Below are 17,400 nucleotides of genomic sequence, written 5' to 3'. Positions count from 1 at the left end.
AAACAACTTCAGAGCACGAGCGTTCGTGCGCTGCTTCTCCTTTAATTTTTTTTTAAAATGGCGGGCTCTCTTCCTTGGGTCATCACGTCTCACGTGTAAACGGAGGAGGGATCTCGCGTTAAACACAATGCGAGATCTTCCCTCCTCCATCCTGGGTTATAAGGTAGGTCTAGTAAATGAGTAATGGCCTGAAGGAAGTCCTTCAGGCTTCCCTATTCTCTAGCTAGAACCTGAAGGTCTAGCTAAGGCCTATGTTCATGAATCCTGGGTTTTCCCATGTGCTTCTCAAGAATCTTTGTAAGCAGCGTACATGTGGGAAGGCCTTAGCTACATCTAGCTAAGGCCTATGTTGTTGATGGGACAGTAATCATTGATGGGACAGTAATGGCTGAAAGCCAATTACTGGAATTATAGCAATAAAAGCTTTATGGAAACTTGTGCCTCAGGGAACATAAGCCAAACACCCACCAACACACAGAAAACACAGACGTCCTGGAGCACTTTCTCTCTTCATAAGTGCACACATTATGCCTTTAACTTTTTTTAAAAAAAAACTTTGGGAGGGTTAGGGGGCTTCACGTGCATCAAGAGAGGGGTCCAAGCTACCCTGGTGCCCATGGGTGCCATGCTGGAGAATCCAGCAGTATGTGCTAGGGATATTTGCATTACCACATTCCTCACTAACTGTGATTTCCCTCTCAATTTCTCTGCCATTGGAGGCCCTGGTGCTGCGTTTGAAGTCTCCTCCTCCATACACTGGGAGTTGAGATGACCACTTCCTACCTCGCTTTGCTCACCCACACCAGCCAACCACCCCCTTTCCCCCCTTTTTAAAGTTGCATAAATTAAAGCTGCAATCTGAGGGGCTCTCATTTGGAAATGCATTCCATTAAACTCAAGGGGATTTATTTACTGAGTAGTAAGCATGCGTAAGAGTTGACTCACAGGCTGGGGTCAATAGGGGAAGGGGGAGATTGCTCCTAGATTGATCCTCCATTTTAATTCTACCCACTCAATTTAGGACCTTGTAGCAAGTTTGACAGCTAAACCTGCCACACAGGCATGAGACTGGATGGCCCCCACCCACTCACAGGATCTTGTGGGGAGCTGTAAAACTTTTTTGTTCATCTAAGCACGTTGGTGAAGGCATGGACTTATCAACTGTGTCCATGCATGTTTGTAGGAGTAGTTTAGTAGCTTGACTTTATACTGAGTCAAACATGCCTTTACCAGCACTCTTCAGCTGATTGCTGCATGTATTATTTGTTTATTTGTTTATTGCATTTTTATACCGCCCAATAGCCGAAGCTCCCTGGGTGGGTCACAAAAACTGTACCGTGACCACGTGATGGGGTGGGTGGCTGCCCAGTCCCAGCATCTGCCCCTTGGAGGAATTAACCTACAACCAGTGAAACCAGTCTGGATCATGGCATTTGCTCCACTGAGGCACTCCTGGGAGTGCTTGAGAGCACAGGCAGCCAACCACCTCTTGTTCTGAGCCTCAGCAGTTTCCCTGCCTCTGCTACTGGCTGAGGACTCCCAGTGTATCCCCATGGTGCAAGTGCCCTCTCCATAAACACCCCCAGCTGACATCAGCATTGGGCACTGTAGCTGGGTGTCCACCTTGGTGGAATGGGACATGGCATGGAAAGCCCCCCACCCTCCCTACAAGAAAAAGGGGAGGGGGAGAGGAGCGGCACTCATCCATTGCCGCTGACCCCCTGTGGCTCTTGGCTCCCTGGCCTGGAGTGGCAACAGAAGCCCTGCTCTTGGTGGTCATGATCCCAGCATAGCCCCATGGCATTTTGAAAGCAGGCTTCCCAGATGCATGGAAGGCTCTGCCCAGGCCAGAAGCATCCAGGGACAGAGGCTCAAGTCCAATGAGGCTCAGAAGTCCTCTGTCCGAGGAGCTCTTCTTCCATCCTTCAGTCTTAAAGAATGGTCTCAGCCCCGTTATAAAGCAGTGCAGGTTTCCACAGGCATCTTGACTGCAGTCTTAGGTAACGTTCTACTTTGGTGTTCAGTAACAAGAGTAGCAAATCCCAGTGCAAGACCCTGTTCTCTGAGGGGGAGTTGTCCCCACTTCAAACAACCAATAAACTGTAGGAGGAGGTACAAAGGAGATCTGGGGGGTGGGGATAACAACATGTGTGAGTGAACCTCAATGGATCTCCGCAACACGCTGCAGCAGAGGTGTAAATTTCTAAGCTTTCATACGCTGTATAAATGCTATATAACTGAAGTGGGATAATTCGAGTGTAAACCAGAACAGAAGTGTAGGTGGGATGAAGCCTGGGAAGGAAAAAAAAGCCCTTTCTTGATCCATTCTACCAATTTAGCCTTGTCTCCAACTTTTCCATTCTCTGAAACAGCTCTTAAGGGATCAGTGCTATTTGTAGTAATTTGAGACAGCCCATTTGTCCTAGCATGACTTCCTGCTCTGTGCCAACCAAAGCAAGGTCTCTGACCCCTTGTATATCTTCCTATCCTGCCAATATGTGCCTGCCTCCCACTGAGTGGAGAGACAAGTGGACACTGACCTTCATAGATGTGGGTTGCAAATAAGTAGTTCTTACTTATAACACTTGCAAGCAATGCAGACTCTCTAGCAACCAGCTTTGTCCTTCCAACTGAGCTACAAGAGGGACCGAGCAGGAAGGAGGTGAGTTCATAACGACTCAAAAGACAGTTCCTTTGAGAAAGGTCGAAAAGCTGGCACAAGAATGAAATTTAGGAACCATGATTTCTTGCACCATGTCTTCTTATTCAGCTTTTAATTAGGGCTGTGCACGGACCCCCGATCCGCTCTGGATCCCAATCTGCAACTTTTGGATTGGGTCCACTCTGCTTTCGGCTGATCTGCCTATGGTTCGCTTCGCTCCATGGCGGTGCTCTGGATCCGGATCGGTGCTCTGTGTTCCCTCCCTAGACTTGCATTGAACATGTTAAACGCCTATAACGTTTTTAGTTTTCTAGTTAGAAACATCAAAATGGGCACCACGAGAGCTTCTAAATGTATCCAGATTCATGCCCATTTTGAAGGAAATCCAAGCATTTTGGGGAATATTTAAAGATTCCCCCCATTTTCAGAAATGCATATATTTCTGTCATTTTTCCAGATACAGACCTGCAACTACCCACCAAGTGAGCTTCCACATACAACTTTATTCATGCCCAATTTGAAAGAAATCCAATCATGTCCTGAATTTTGGGGAATATTTAAAGTTTTAACCCTCAAACCTCACCCCAATTAACAAAAGTGCATACATCTCTGTCACTTTTAAAGTTAGAAACATCAAAATGGCCACTATGACTGCTTATAAATGTGTCCAGATTCAAGCCCATTTTGAAGGAAATCCAAGCATGCCCTGAATTTGGGGGAATATTTAAAAAATCCTCTCCCCCATTTACAGAAATGCATGTATGTGGGAAAAAATGCATGTCATACACACCTGCAACTGCCCACCATGAGAGCTTCCACATACATCCTTATTCATTCCCAATTTGAAAGAAATCCAATCTTTCATGCCGTCCACTCATTTCAAAGTGCTACAACGTGTTCGTTTTTCAAGATGCACACACGCACACACACGATGATGATGATGATGATGATATATTTATTTATTTATTACCCGCCTCTCCCTCTAGATCAAGGCGGGGAACAAAACTAAATAAAACATAATACAAAAAATTAGTTAAAAGAGCATATAAAACCAATACAGTATTAAAATAACAATCACAACATCTTAAAATTCTTATGTTTAAAATTCATCTGGGTAGGCCTGCCGGAAGAGACTAGTCTTTACGGCTGTCTTATACTCAGAGAGAGCATTAGGCTGGCGGATCTCCTCCGGCAGGCCGTTCCACAGTCTGGGGGCAGAGGAGGGAGGGGTCTTCTGGATGGCAGTTGTCGGCCTGGTTGTGGCTGACTGGAGTGAACCCTTCCCAGAGGACCTGAGTGTGCGGGACGGATTGCATGGGAGAAGGCGATCCCGCAGGTAACCATGTTATCATTTTGGGTCAGATATGCCATCATTAGATTGTAAGCCTATGCGGCAGGGTCTTGCTATTTACTGTTTTACTCTGTACAGCACCATGTACATTGATGGTGCTATATAAATAAATAATAATAATAATAATAACACACACACACACACACACCCCTCTCAAACAGAGATGCCATTGAATAGACGATCCTTTCAGAATCTGTCACAGTTCACACAGTTCACACGCTCCAGGGTATGCCCAGCCAATAACTGTAAGATAACAATAAAAATACTAATAATCACAACAAGAAAAATTAGAACAAAAACCCTGTCTGTCTTTATTACCAGTAAGGGGAAAGTGGATGTGCCTAGTGGGATAGTGGAGACTGTGCCACCAGTCATTTGGCCGGTCCTGTCTAGGTACCTGCCTTTGAGAAGCCACATCTCACATCAACTTGTGCAACTCATTGGTTTCTTTCCACTGTTACCCTTTGGAGGGTTCTGATTACTCTCAAGGGCAGTGGGCACTGGGCACGTCCACATGCCAAACAGCACATCATCCATTTGCACCACATCTATTCAGTTGTTCACCAAGGTTATGATGGGTACCTCGCAGTGCTGAGTTGCCTATCTATTATTTTACTTAGTATATTACTTAAGGTTTTGTGTGTGAGTTTACTGGGACTACTGCTTCAAAACATTGAAAAAAGTCTGATCCAAAGACAAGAAAGTAAAGTTACTAACTTTGCTTATTCCCCCCTCCAACATTGGGATTGGAGAATGCTTCGCATGGGCTGATCAGTTATCATGATTGGAAGATTAACCTGTCAATCAACGTTAAAAAAATTAGGTTCCCCCCTCCTGCTTTACCCATTCTACAAAAATTAACCGCAAGCAAATTGCATGATGAAAAATTCTGAAAATCGACACAAATGACCCCCCAATCATCACTTTCTAAGCACAGTAAGTTTCAGGGATATAGCTTTAAAAATAAAAATGGACTGGATGAGGGCTAATAAACTGAAGCTCAATCCAGACAAGACTGAGATGCTGCTGGTGGGTGGTTCCTCTGATCAGATGGGGGGCATTCAACCAGTTCTGGATGGGGTTGCACTCCCCCTGAAGGAGCAGGTTCGTAGCTTGGGGGTTCTCCTAGAACCATCTTTGTCACTTGAGGCTCAGGTGGCCTCGGTGGCACGGAGTGCCTTCTACCAACTTGGTGGCCCAGCTACGCCCCTATCTGGACAGGGATAACCTAGCTTCAGTTGTCCATACTCTGGTAACTTCCAAATTAGATTACTGCAATGCCCTCTACATGGGGCAGCCTTTGAAGACGGTCCGGAAGCTGCAGCTTGTGCAAAATGCGGCGGCCAGATTGATAGCTGGAACAGGGAGATTTGAGCATGTAACACCGATTCTGGCCCGCTTGCATTGGCTGCCTATATGTTTCCGAGCCCAATTCAAGGTGCTGGTCTTAACCTATAAAGCTCTACATGGCTTGGGACCACAATACCTGATGGAACGCCTCTCCCGACATGAACCTACCCGTACACTGCGCTCAACGTCTAAGGTCCTCCTCCGAGTGCCTACTCCGAGGGAAGCTCGGAGGATGGCAACAAGGGAGAGGGCCTTTTCAGTGGTTGCCCCCCGACTGTGGAATGATCTCCCCGATGAGGCTTGCCTGGCGCCAACATTGTTATCTTTTCGGCACCAGGTCAAGACTTTTCTCTTCTCCCAGGCATTTTTAACAGCATTTTAACAGCATTTAACAACGTTAAGTTTGTTTTTAATGGACCCCACAATTGTTGTTTTTAAATGGATACTGTTGTTTTTATACTGTTTTTTATGTGTGTGTGTGTTTTTTTTTTTAAAAAATTGTATACTTTTAATGTTTACTATTTTTAAATGTTGTAAACCGCCCAGAGAGCTTCAGCTGTGGGGCGGTATATAAATGTAATTAAATAAATAAATAATAAATAAATAAATAAATAAATAAATAGTTATATGTGCTTTTTTGCCCAATGCAATCTTATGGGGAAAAAGTTCCAAAATGGTGGGTGGAGCTTCGTAAGTAAGCGGATCGCTCCGCAAATGGGCGGTCTGCTTCACGATGCTTCGCTACCCCCCGACTCACTTTGACTCCACCTTTAACAGAGGCAAAGCATCCTGCACTGCTACCGCTTGTACGACCCGAAACGGAGCAGAGCACAGCCCTACTTTTAATCACCGATTAGCGAAATAGGGATTAAGACCCAATGTACAGGAAAACCCACATCCACATAGTTGAGTATACTGTATATTTCTCTCTTCTCAAGACTGCACATCATGGTTTTATTTTTTTTAAAAAAGTAGAGACGGTTATACGAGGCTTCATGTGCATCAAAATTGGTGCCTTGGTGCCTAATTTTTCTTGCCATTTTCCTGTTGATACCTTCTGAAGTTTGCTCTGTCCTTGAGGTTACAGAAGGTGACGAGTCTTGCTAAAATCCTACCTCCCCTATTTACTACCTTTTGTGGGTTTTTGGTTCTCCAAATCCTATTTCCTCCTTATTTTCTCTGGGGTTATTCGAGGGTATTCTAGGCCCATTTATGACATGCCAATGTCGACTTTACTGGCTCAGGTTTGTTTTTTCCGATCTGGAAAAAAGTGCTTCTGCTTTGCTAACTGTTCATAGCTGATGGGTTCCAGCTCAATTCAACTAGAGCCCCTTAGCTTCAACCTGGGTTTTTGTGTGTCATTGGTCTCTATGACTTTGCCTTTTAAAGCTGCTGCATCATTGTATGTTGTATTATCAAAGCTCTATCCAGCCTTACAATCCTTAATTGACTTAGTTGGGGCTTCCAAACACACTGTCTTCCAGACATCTCTGTTCAGATTTTGTCAGGGTGGGACTGGGAATGAGTTATATCAATGGGTTGGATGGAGTTCCAAGCCTGAGCAAAAACACTGAAATCAGGGCCATGGGGAAAGGATATTTGTAAGAATGTTGAGTGGGGAAAACTCCTGTCCTCATCAATAAAACACCTACAATAGAAAGACCTGATCGCATTGAAAGGATCCCTCCTCAAAGGGAATGCAATGGGGTCATGCAATGAAGCTGATTGGTGGGAGATTCAGGACAGATAAAAGGAAGGACTTTTTCACACAGCGCATAATTAAACTATGGAATTCATAACCCTGAGGTATAGTGATATCCCCCAATTTGGATTGCTTTAAAAGTGGGTTGGATCAATTCCTAGCAGAGAATGCTATCAATGCCTACTGGTCATGATGACTATGTGCCACCTCCAGTACCAGAGGCAGTAAGCCTATATACATGTTGCTGGGGAACACGGGCGGGAGGGTGCTGCTGAACTCATGTCTTGTTTGTGGGTTCCTGGTCGACGGCTGGTTGGCCACTGTGTGAACAGAATGCTGGATTAGATGGCCCCATGGGCCAGATCTACACCTTCTGTCAAATCATTACAAATGTAGAATAAAAAGCAGGATGAAACACTATGAAAGCGGCATATGGAATGTGCTGCAACAGTTATCAGTGCACTTCAATACATGCATAAAGCAGTAGTGTAGATCTAGCTTTGGTCCCATCCAGCTTGGCTCTTCTTATCTTAGATGTATCACAGAACAGGGCTAAACATGAAGAGGGCATCAGCTGACCAGATCTGGTGTCCTGAACAAAAACAACCATTCTGCTGCCCAAAACCAGTCATAGGGTAAAATTGGAGCATGTTTACCTTGAAAGACAAATGGCCTATCTAACTTGTGCTTGTTGTAACCTGCTCAAGAATGTTCTCCTTCCAGCTGCTGCAATGCCTGGTCTCCTGATCTCGTCACTTTCATGCTTCTACCTCCTCCTCCTCTTTCCACTGATCTCGAAGTCTGACTCTGAAGAGCAAGGTGTTGTAGTCACCAGCAGTGGTCCAATCAAGGGCAAAGATCTTCCAGTTGGTTCTGGCTTTGTGTCTGCCTATCTGGGCATCCCTTATGCTGAGCCCCCCCTGGGAAAATTACGTTTCCAGAAGCCTGTTCCACATCAGCCATGGAGTCAAGTCTTCGAGGCTACCCGTTTTGGCAATGCCTGTCCCCAGTTCTTTTCTTTGGGATTCCTTGAGGCAAAGATTTGGGCTGCCAATCGACCACTCTCAGAAGATTGTCTCTTTCTCAATGTCTGGGTTCCTCATCCACCACCTTCTTCACCAACTCCTGTCCTTGTCTGGATACATGGAGGGGGATTTCTCATTGGCACATCCTCCTTAGATATGTATAATGGAGCACGTTTAGCTTATCATGAGAATGTCATTGTAGTCACCATTAATTACCGCCTGGGGGCTCTAGGCTTCCTCTCATTGCCACCAGCTGCCCCAGGAAACATGGGCCTCTTGGACCAACAGCTGGCACTGAAGTGGGTACAGGAGAATGCAGCTGCCTTTGGTGGAGATCCAACTCGCGTGACCCTTTTTGGCCAGAGTGCTGGAGCAGCCTCCGTGGGTTTCCATCTACTCTCACCCAGTAGCCAGCCCCTGTTTGCCCAAGCTGTGCCTCAGAGTGGGGCTCCCAATGCCATCTGGGCTTGGAAAAGTCCTGAGGAGGCCAAGCAGAACGCCCTTAATTTCAGCCAGCTCCTGGGCTGTGCAGAAGGCAATGATACTGCAGTGGTGAGCTGCCTCCAGGAAAAAGATGCCATGGAATTGGTTCAGCATGAGGTATCCCTCCTTCAAAACACCAAGTTCCTATTGGTCATTCCCTTTGTACCAACAACAGATGGGGATTTTTTGCTTGACGAGCCACAGAAGCTTCTGGAAGCCGGGAAAATTCAGCATAAACCAATTCTCATGGGTGTCACCTCTGATGAAGGGTCTACTTTTGTGCCATTTCTTTTTCCTGACACCAATCACAGCCTAATCAGTTGGGAACAACTTCTGAAAGGGATAGGGATGACTATGCAAAGGGAACCTGATGAAGCTGTTGAGGCGGTGGCACTGAAATACAGCGAAGGCCATGGTCCGGCAAAGTATCGTTGGTCCTTGTCACAGTTCATTGGTGATTTCATCATTGAATGCTCGTCTACCAAATTTCTTTCAAAGCTCAGAGAAGCTGGGATTCCTGTGTACATTTATTCCTTTACACATCACACCTCTGGTTCTGCTATGCCTGAATGGACTGGAGCATTCCACGGTGCTGAGATACCTTATGTGTTTGGGACCCTGGAATCAGTAGTAGGTGTCAGCCGAACATACACGGAGGCCGAGGGTGCACTGGGCCGTAGGATGATGCGGTACTGGGCTGAATTCTCCAGAAGCGGGTAAGGCTGAAGCATAGTCTTTTCCTCTTACGCTCTGCTGCTGTGTAAGGAAGGAAGGCCCACCCATACAATAAACCAGGGGTGTCGCTAAGTCCTGAAAAGATCTGGGGCACAGGGCCATAGGAAAATAAAATCCCACAAATTTGCATGTGCTAATTTACAAATGCAAATGTATGTGCAAAATTAGAAATAATTAGTATAATTTGAATTTTACAGAGGACAAGCTAGTTAACCTCTTGCTCGCTTGCAGGACAGAACTGTGCAATGTCCCAAACTGTGCTTGCTTAAACTTTGGACTATGCACCACTTCGGGTCTGGATTTGGATCCCAAGCTGAATCTGGATCCTGCTTTGCTCCAAATCTTGATTGGGACTGTATCAGTCTGAAGCGGGTCAGATCGGGTCTGAAGTGCTTCAGACCATTTTGGGAGGATGCCAAGACGTTGTCCCAACTCGCTTGCGGGAGTTACCTGACCAGTCTGGTCGTGTTTGGCTGCAATCTGTCCTTCATGAGAGCCACAATTTTAAAGAAGATTGCAGCTCTGCCTTTTCTTAGATCTAATGTTGAAAACTGTAACAACTGAAATGGTTGCTCTAAGAAAAAAATGCAGGTTAGGAATAACGGGAGGGGAAAATCACCGTGTTGCTCCTCCCAACCTGCTCTGGAGGATTGTAACCCTGTGAACTACGGGGCTTTTGATCATCAAGGGCACTATAGTTAGGACTGCACCATAGTCAGTAGTCCAAACCACACTTAACATGGAATATGCTGCCTTATATACAGTAGGGTTTGTGTCTGAATAAACACGCATAGGATTGCGCTAGAAGCCAGCTGGTGTAGCTCTTTGGGTAGAATGGTGGCAAAGAAAAGGTTGCACCTATTTAACACAATAATTACACCTGTGTACAGTTCAGGTGTAGTGGTATTAGATATTCAGATGTCAAGATGATCACGTCAAAGGTAATACAGCTGTGGTGATCATGATGATGACAAGGTTTCAATACTGTAAACTTTCTGGAGGCTTTCGGTCATGCAATAAGGTAGGAAATGGGCCTCTTGGAAATGCATTTTTAAAAGGAACAATAGACTCAGTTTCACTCATAGTTCACACACAACCGTCTTCCCTACTGGAATATAAATATATTTTACTTCCTCCACAGGAATCCCACAGGGTCAGTGGCCAATGAGGTACAGTGGCCGCTCTATAATGCCACCCAGCAGAACTTCTTTAATCTTAGCACTGAGCCATCCCTGATTATGGAGACATCACCTGCCCGACATTGTAGTTTCTTGGAAAGTCTTTTTTTGAAGGCTGCAAATCCACGTGAGTTCAACACGTAGTCTGGTGATGTGTGTTGGGATGGATGTGTGTTGCTGATATCTCATGAGATAGATGTTTCTCGTAACTTTGCTTTCAATTGGAATGGCCATCTCCTAGATCGGATTGACTTCATACATGGCTTCATGATCCCTATGATGGCTGAGCACTGGGCTCGTTTATTTCCAATTGTACAGGCTAAGTGGGCAGCAAGCAAAACTATGTATAAGTACTGCTACTCCCAAAGGAAAAATCACTCCAGCCCCACCAAGGGCTTGTCTTGATAAGGGGAAAGCCCCAGGGTGGCTCCGCAGTGGCGCTAGGTCATTTGTATGACACAGCAGACATTGCAGAGCCATCCCAGGGCTTTCCCCTGAAGCTCCGAAATAAAAAAGTCGGTGACCTACCCTGACTTTTCTCTTTTTCAGTGAAAGGACGACGGCATCTGCCGTCTGCTGCCTTGCTCTGGAGTTGCATTGGAGGCCTGTCCAGGCAGATGGCAGCACCTGATTGTTCGCCATCTTCCCAGGCAGGTGGAAGGGGGTGGGCCAGTGGGCCAATGGCTACTGGAACGCCTCCGTGCTTCTCCAGTGTGGGGGGAAGGACTCTTGGTCCCTGAAAAATAGGCTAAAAACAAAACAAAAATATTGGAGGTATGTGAGGAGGTGCGGGTGCCCCGGTGTACAGGTGGTGCACGGGACGGGCACCCCTCCTCACATGCAAACCCCTCACTCATTCCTAAAGGAGTGCAAGCGCAGGGTATTGGGAGGTGGAGGTGCCAATGCTCCTTCTTCAAGACAGCCCCCACGATCCTTGAATCTTTTCAGTCTAGGGAGGGGTTGATTCACCTCCATCTGTGCTGCTTGGTGCTCACTGAAGCTGTGTGGCCACCTGTCCATTCAGGCCTCCAATCTTGCAGGAATGTTGGCTTTATGGCCACAATTTGCATAAAAGCCCTTTTGCTCTGAATAATGAGCCACCCGTTTTACAAAAATGCCAGCTCTCGAGGAGACAGATTTATTATTATTATTATTATTATTATTATTATTATTATTATTATTTATTTATTTATTTATATAGCACCATCAATGTACATGGTGCTGTACAGATTATACACAGTAAATAGCAAGACTCTGCCGCATAGGCTTACAATCTAATAAAATCATAGTAAAACAATAAGGAGGGGAAGAGAATGCAAATGGCTGCCTGGCGCTCGCTGGATCGTCCAGTTGCTCACGTGGTGTGGCGAGTGAGGCCAGCCAGTTGGCCAGCCAGATCCCAGATCCCAGTTCATTAGGTCAAGTGCAGCAAAGTCTCTTGGACTCCAGTCCCGTATCAGACACCCATGATGCCCCTATTTCTGCCACTCAGATAGGGCTTAGGGATGGGCGTTTGCTGAACCCTCACAGCTCCAATCTTCCATTCCCCACGTCAGTGACCACATTTGATCACTCCAAACTGAAATGCACGAGGAGGACCAATATGCAGGGAAGAGCAACTATTGAGCAAATCCAAGGATAGTTCCATATCTGTGCCAACAGGAACTTTTATTATTAGGCATTTCCTTATTGCACTTCTTGGTTTGCTGGGAATGGGCTTCACTTGATATCTTTTATATCCAAGATCTGAAATATTATGCAATACAAATTATTATGGAAAAACAGTAAAGAGAAAGGCCATCATGGAAATGTTGTGTTTTGTGGATATATAATGTTCTTTTAAAGGTTATCTTCTTTAGAGTATGCAATAATTTGAAATAAATGATGCAGGTATAAAATAGGGAGCCTCAGGCAATCCTCATTGCACCGCCCAGAGAGCTGCGGCTATTGGGCGCTATAGAAATGTAATAAATAAATAAATAAATAAATTGCATGACAAATTCCTTTTGCTCTCGTGCATTTGGTTGTCTTGCTTTGTATAAAACAAAGAACGTAGTCCTATGTGGTTTGCGTACAACTGTGTTGGGAGCAGGAAGGCTTTAACAGAACATTTCTAGCACACTGATCTAAGATACACTTCCCAAAATTCTGCCGTGTTAACTGTTATAGAAGTGCTCTACATCTTTTGTCCTGAAAATCTCTCTTTCGGATTCTAGCTTCTCCTTGGTTGTCTACGGCCACAGCTAGACCTAAGGTTTATCCTGGGATCATCCAGGGTTCACCCCTGCCTGAGCACTGGATGTCCTGTGTGGCACTTAGATGAACAGGTTTGACCCCAGGACAATCCTGGGATAAACCTTAGGTCTAGCTATGGCCTATGTAATTGTAGTCAGGACAGCCATAATTCTCTTCATTTTCTTTCTTTCTTTCTTTCTTTCTTTCTTTCTTTCTTTCTTTCTTCTGCAGACACATCGGGAGAGGCTTCTGTTTCTCCAAGCAAGGAGGAAGATGGGCGGAAGGAATCCAGTACTGAATAAAAGGAATCCCAATTGAAAGTCAGCAGTGATGCTTAGAGCTAGGGGTAATGCGCAGCTGATAAGAACAAGAAAGAGGGGGAAATGAACATCACCCTTCTTCTCACATCAGTTCGTTGGTTTCTGTTCACCACTCTGCTGCTAAGAGCATCTTCTTGACTCGCCGCTCTGACCATGTTACTCCACTTCTGAAATCTCTTCATTGGCTTCCAATTCACCTCAGAATCCAATATAAACTTCTCTTGTTGACCTACAAAGCTTTTCACTGTCAAGTTCCTTCCTATCTTTCCTCTCTCATCTCACACTATTGCCCCGCTCGTGCTCTTCGTTCCTCTAATGCCATGTTCCTCACCTGCCCAAGGGTCTCTTCTTCCCTTGCTCAGCTTCGTCCATTTTCTTCCGCTGCCCCTTATGCCTGGAACGCTCTTCCAGAACATTTGCGAACTACAAGTTCAATCGCAGCTTTTAAAGCTCAGCTAAAAACATTTCTTTTTTCTAAAGCTTTTAAAACTTGATTTTGATCTGACTTTTATATTGTTAGTTTTACTCTACCCTGTGCCTGTTTGGTGCATTCTCTTCCCCTTCTTATTGTTTTATTATGATTTTATTAGAATGTAAGCCTATGCGGCAGGGTTTTGCTATTTTATTGTTTTACTCTGTACAGCACCATGTACATTGATGGTGCTATATAAATAATAATAATAATAAAAAAATCCCCCCCCACACTTTTCCCTCCTCGTTCCCACAGTCTGCACCTGACATTGTTTCCTGCTTCATCAGGGCCTCTAATATCAGATCCTTCAAATGTGTACCTTTGGCACCTTTCTTTCAAATGTAAACCTTTTGTGCATGGTGGTGACAACAATAAAGCTATCTGCAAAGAAATAAAAACCTTGTTATGCTTTGCACCCCACTTGGAGCAGTAAAATGTTTCACTGGTTCCAAGACTAATCCAGGATTCAGTTTACTTAGAAGGAGATCACTGGAGACTTATGGTAAAAATACCACTGGTGGGGAAGGAAGTGTGTGTGTGGCAGGACTGCATTTGGGAGCCCTCGGAGCTGTGGCACCCTGGATCTCTGTCTCATGGTCCAGCCTCAGGGAAAGGATTGCTGTCAGGTGCAAATGACCTGCAGAGGGTTGTTTCCTTCAAGGGAACATGGGGCTTGATGTGGAGCAAAAGTTTGTTCAATAGTTGTTAAAACATTTTATTATCTTCTGGGTTTTGATACTTTGAAAACTGATAGGGATGGGACTCCATGATTGACACAAGGGCTTGGTTGTCCATAAGCACCATTATTTCAAACAAAATGGAGGAGCGAAACCCCCCCACATCCCAAGCAAAATCTGGTGTTGTGTGTGTGTCTATGTCTTGACTTTACAAGTGTTACAACAGCTTTCCATGGTCAAAGGGCTATCAGAAGAACCTCACAAGTCATAGCTTACCCTCAGTCATTCTGACTGCAAGTGTGGTTTTTGGTCACTTCTTAACCTTACATTAGGGTGACCATATTTTGGAAACCAAAAAGGAGGACAACATGGCCAGCCCCCAAGGGGGGGTGTCCAGCACCAAGGGGGCGTGCCCACCCGAATATAGCCTTGGTCACATGTCTGATTTTACAACACACATTTAAGACAAATCTGTTCTACATAACATCTTAATGTTAAAATCACTGAAATAAAGAACAAGTGAGAGATTCAATGTCATTTTGATTTGTGGATGCCTTGCCTCTGCTGAGCTCCAGGTACCCGACTGCCCACCAGATCTGCAACAGGAAAGGTGCCCTGCTTGCCCAAGACTTCTTACCTAAAGACTGGAGATCCCCTTAATGCCAAGGGCTGAAACTGCTCCAAAGAGGAGGTTTGACAACCTGAGTTTGAAGGATATGGCTCCAGCAGTTTTAAAACACAATAATTTTAAAATTTTGAACTTTTAAAAGAAATCCTAAAAAAACAATGGATGAACAGATCTGATTCAAACTCGGCATGGCTAAATCTCTCCTTAAGAGCTATCATGGTGCCAACTTTCTGCCCTTTATCTTTAAAAATGTCATTTAAAAATAATAATTTTAAAACCTCAAACTTCTTTAAAAAAATCTTAAAACTCAATGGATGGACAGATCTGTTTCAAACTTGGCATAGCTAAAGTCCTTGTTAAGAGCAATCATTGTGCCAGTTTCATCTCTTTATCTTTAAAAATAATATATATATTTTTAAAAATTAAATCCTCAAATTTTAAAAACTTCCTAAAAATCAGTGGATGAACAGATCTGTTTCAAATGTATGGCTAAAGCACTACCTAAAATCTATCATGGTGCCAACTTTCAGCTCTTTATCTTTAAAAATGATGGATTAAAATTAATAATTTTAAAACCTCAATTTTTTAAAAAATCCTAAAACATCAATGGATGAACGGATCTGTTTCAAATTTGGTGTGGCTAAAGCTCTACCTAAATCCTATCATGGTGTGAAGTTTCATCTCTTTATCTTTAAAAATGACAGAGTTATAAGCATTTTTGTTAAGTCCCATTAGAGCTGCTCTTTGGAAAATCCAGATTTCCCCTCCCCCTCCCGGATTTGTCATCAAAACCCTGGACAAATCCGGGCAAATCCGGTCATATGGTCACCCAACCTTACATTGCAACTAGGGCTTAACCAAATAGATAAAGGCCATTTCTCAGTTGTTTCACCTACCTTAAAATTGGCTGTTTTGTTTCAGCTATATTTTGAAGAGTGAGGTGAAATTCTTTGGGGCAGCAAAGTATTAAAGCAGCTACTATTTTATTTTTCCCCAGAAACCTTATTTTGAGATGATTTTGCTGCTGTTTTTATCTGGTTGAGCTTTTATATTGTATTTTATATTATGGTTTCATACTGTTGTTTTATACTTTGAATGGTTTTAATTTATGTGAACTGCTCAGAGAGCTCCGGCTATTGGGCGGTATAGAAATGTAATAAATAAATAAATAAAATAAATAAATACATGAAAAACACACTTATTAATTAATTTTCTATTGCTCTTTATGAGTGACATTTTTAGTTTCTGTAGTGTTAAATCTATGATAAAAAATCCACACGATTCAACAAAAGTATTTACTATGACCCCAAAACTTGCTCTAAACTAAGAGATCCAAGCTTCTAAACTTACATTTTAATGAACCTCCTTAAATCAAGAAAACAAATGGATATAATGAGGTTTAATCCCATTGCCTACCACGAATTCCTGCTATGGAATAACTAGATTTGGGGGATGTGTGATGAGGCCAATATCAGAAGCCCCAATCAAGTGTTTGGTGGCTCCATTTAAAACGTTCACCTCCCCTAACATTAGGCTCAGCACCCAGCATGTCTGAGCCCTGTGTCATGGATTTCCAAGGCACTGACAAGAGACCAGTGTCACACTAAGAGCTTTATTGTCTGCAGCAAAACAGAGTTAGCACAACTGTGGGCAGCAGCCCAAAAGGAGAAGAGAGGGCCCCGAGAGCAGTTACAGCAGACCTTCTTATACAGTGGAGTAAACAACCTTTGTGCACATGTCCTTCCAAGTGCCTACGTATCTTAGCAACAGCAAATCAGCATCTCTTGCTCTACGCCCTTCTCAATTATGCTCATGTCCTTATCACTAACATAACTGTTACCTCTTCATGCTTTATTTCCCCCACACCTGTCACAGCCCATGTAGCTGAGGCCCAGCATGCCAGTGGCTCCACCCATCTGTTAGGCCGAACATTGCTTGGGCCTTCCAGCAGCATTGCAGCTACTGTTCAGGCACTCCATCAGCACAGATACAATTAGTTGGCAGCAGTGGCACATCTGACTGAGAGCTGAGCAGCCATTTGACTCTTGAGTGGTGCTGGGTGGCAGCCATCTTCTCTTATCCAAAATGCAATGCCTGACATCAATGCTGGGCACAGCACTTTGTGCAATATAAGAGGGTATCCACCCAGCTCCTACCCAAATGCGCCAGCAATGGCACGTGGGGAGCACAGCTGGGAAAAGGGGATGAGGAACTGGCAGCTGCCGGGGTCCCAAGTAATGGCAGTTGTTGGAAGCAGTGCCAGGGGTGGGCCTGATGGAGTTTGAATCCAAGGTAGATATGAGGAAAAGTTGGGCATTGGCATCTCAATTCCAAGGGCCGACTCAAGCCTGGTATCAGCCACGCTTAACAAGACATGAATGCTTACCATAAGGGGAAAACCCCATGTAACTGATTGGGCTGCCTGAGGGTCGACACTATTACGGTGGCAAGATCAGTTCCTGCTGTAGAGTCAATGCGCAGGCCCATTTTACGTGTAGAAATGAACACCTGCACATTGGGGTGGGTGGGTAGTAGAACCTGTTAAGGCAACGTCACTCCACGCTTGTGCACATTCATTCCCC

The 17,400-nt window shown here is 44.5% G+C and overlaps 1 protein-coding gene across 11 annotated transcripts in view; it reads left to right on the top strand.

Moving 5' to 3' along the window:
• LOC134395918 (acetylcholinesterase-like) overlaps positions 1-13,931 on the top strand; it is a 30,622-nt gene extending 16,691 nt beyond the window's left edge. For 3 of the 11 annotated variants that reach the window (XM_063122167.1, XM_063122171.1, XM_063122165.1), the window contains exons 2-4: positions 7,789-9,289; positions 10,450-10,613; positions 11,036-11,618. In XM_063122167.1, the coding sequence (XP_062978237.1) occupies positions 7,789-9,289; positions 10,450-10,613; positions 11,036-11,226 (1,856 nt within the window). In that variant the 3' untranslated portion in view covers positions 11,227-11,618. Of the gene's footprint in view, positions 1-276; positions 2,663-7,772; positions 9,290-10,449; positions 10,614-11,035; positions 11,619-12,952 lie in introns of those variants that run through there. The other 8 variants (XM_063122166.1, XM_063122168.1, XM_063122170.1 and 5 more) reach the window with 7 other exon arrangements.
• The last annotated feature ends 3,469 nt before the right edge of the window (positions 13,932-17,400 follow it).

This window comes from Elgaria multicarinata, chromosome 3, assembly GCF_023053635.1.
Source record: "Elgaria multicarinata webbii isolate HBS135686 ecotype San Diego chromosome 3, rElgMul1.1.pri, whole genome shotgun sequence".
In the NCBI taxonomy this organism is placed as follows: Eukaryota; Metazoa; Chordata; class Lepidosauria; order Squamata; family Anguidae; genus Elgaria; species Elgaria multicarinata.
This window is presented reverse-complemented; position numbering and strand designations above follow the sequence as displayed.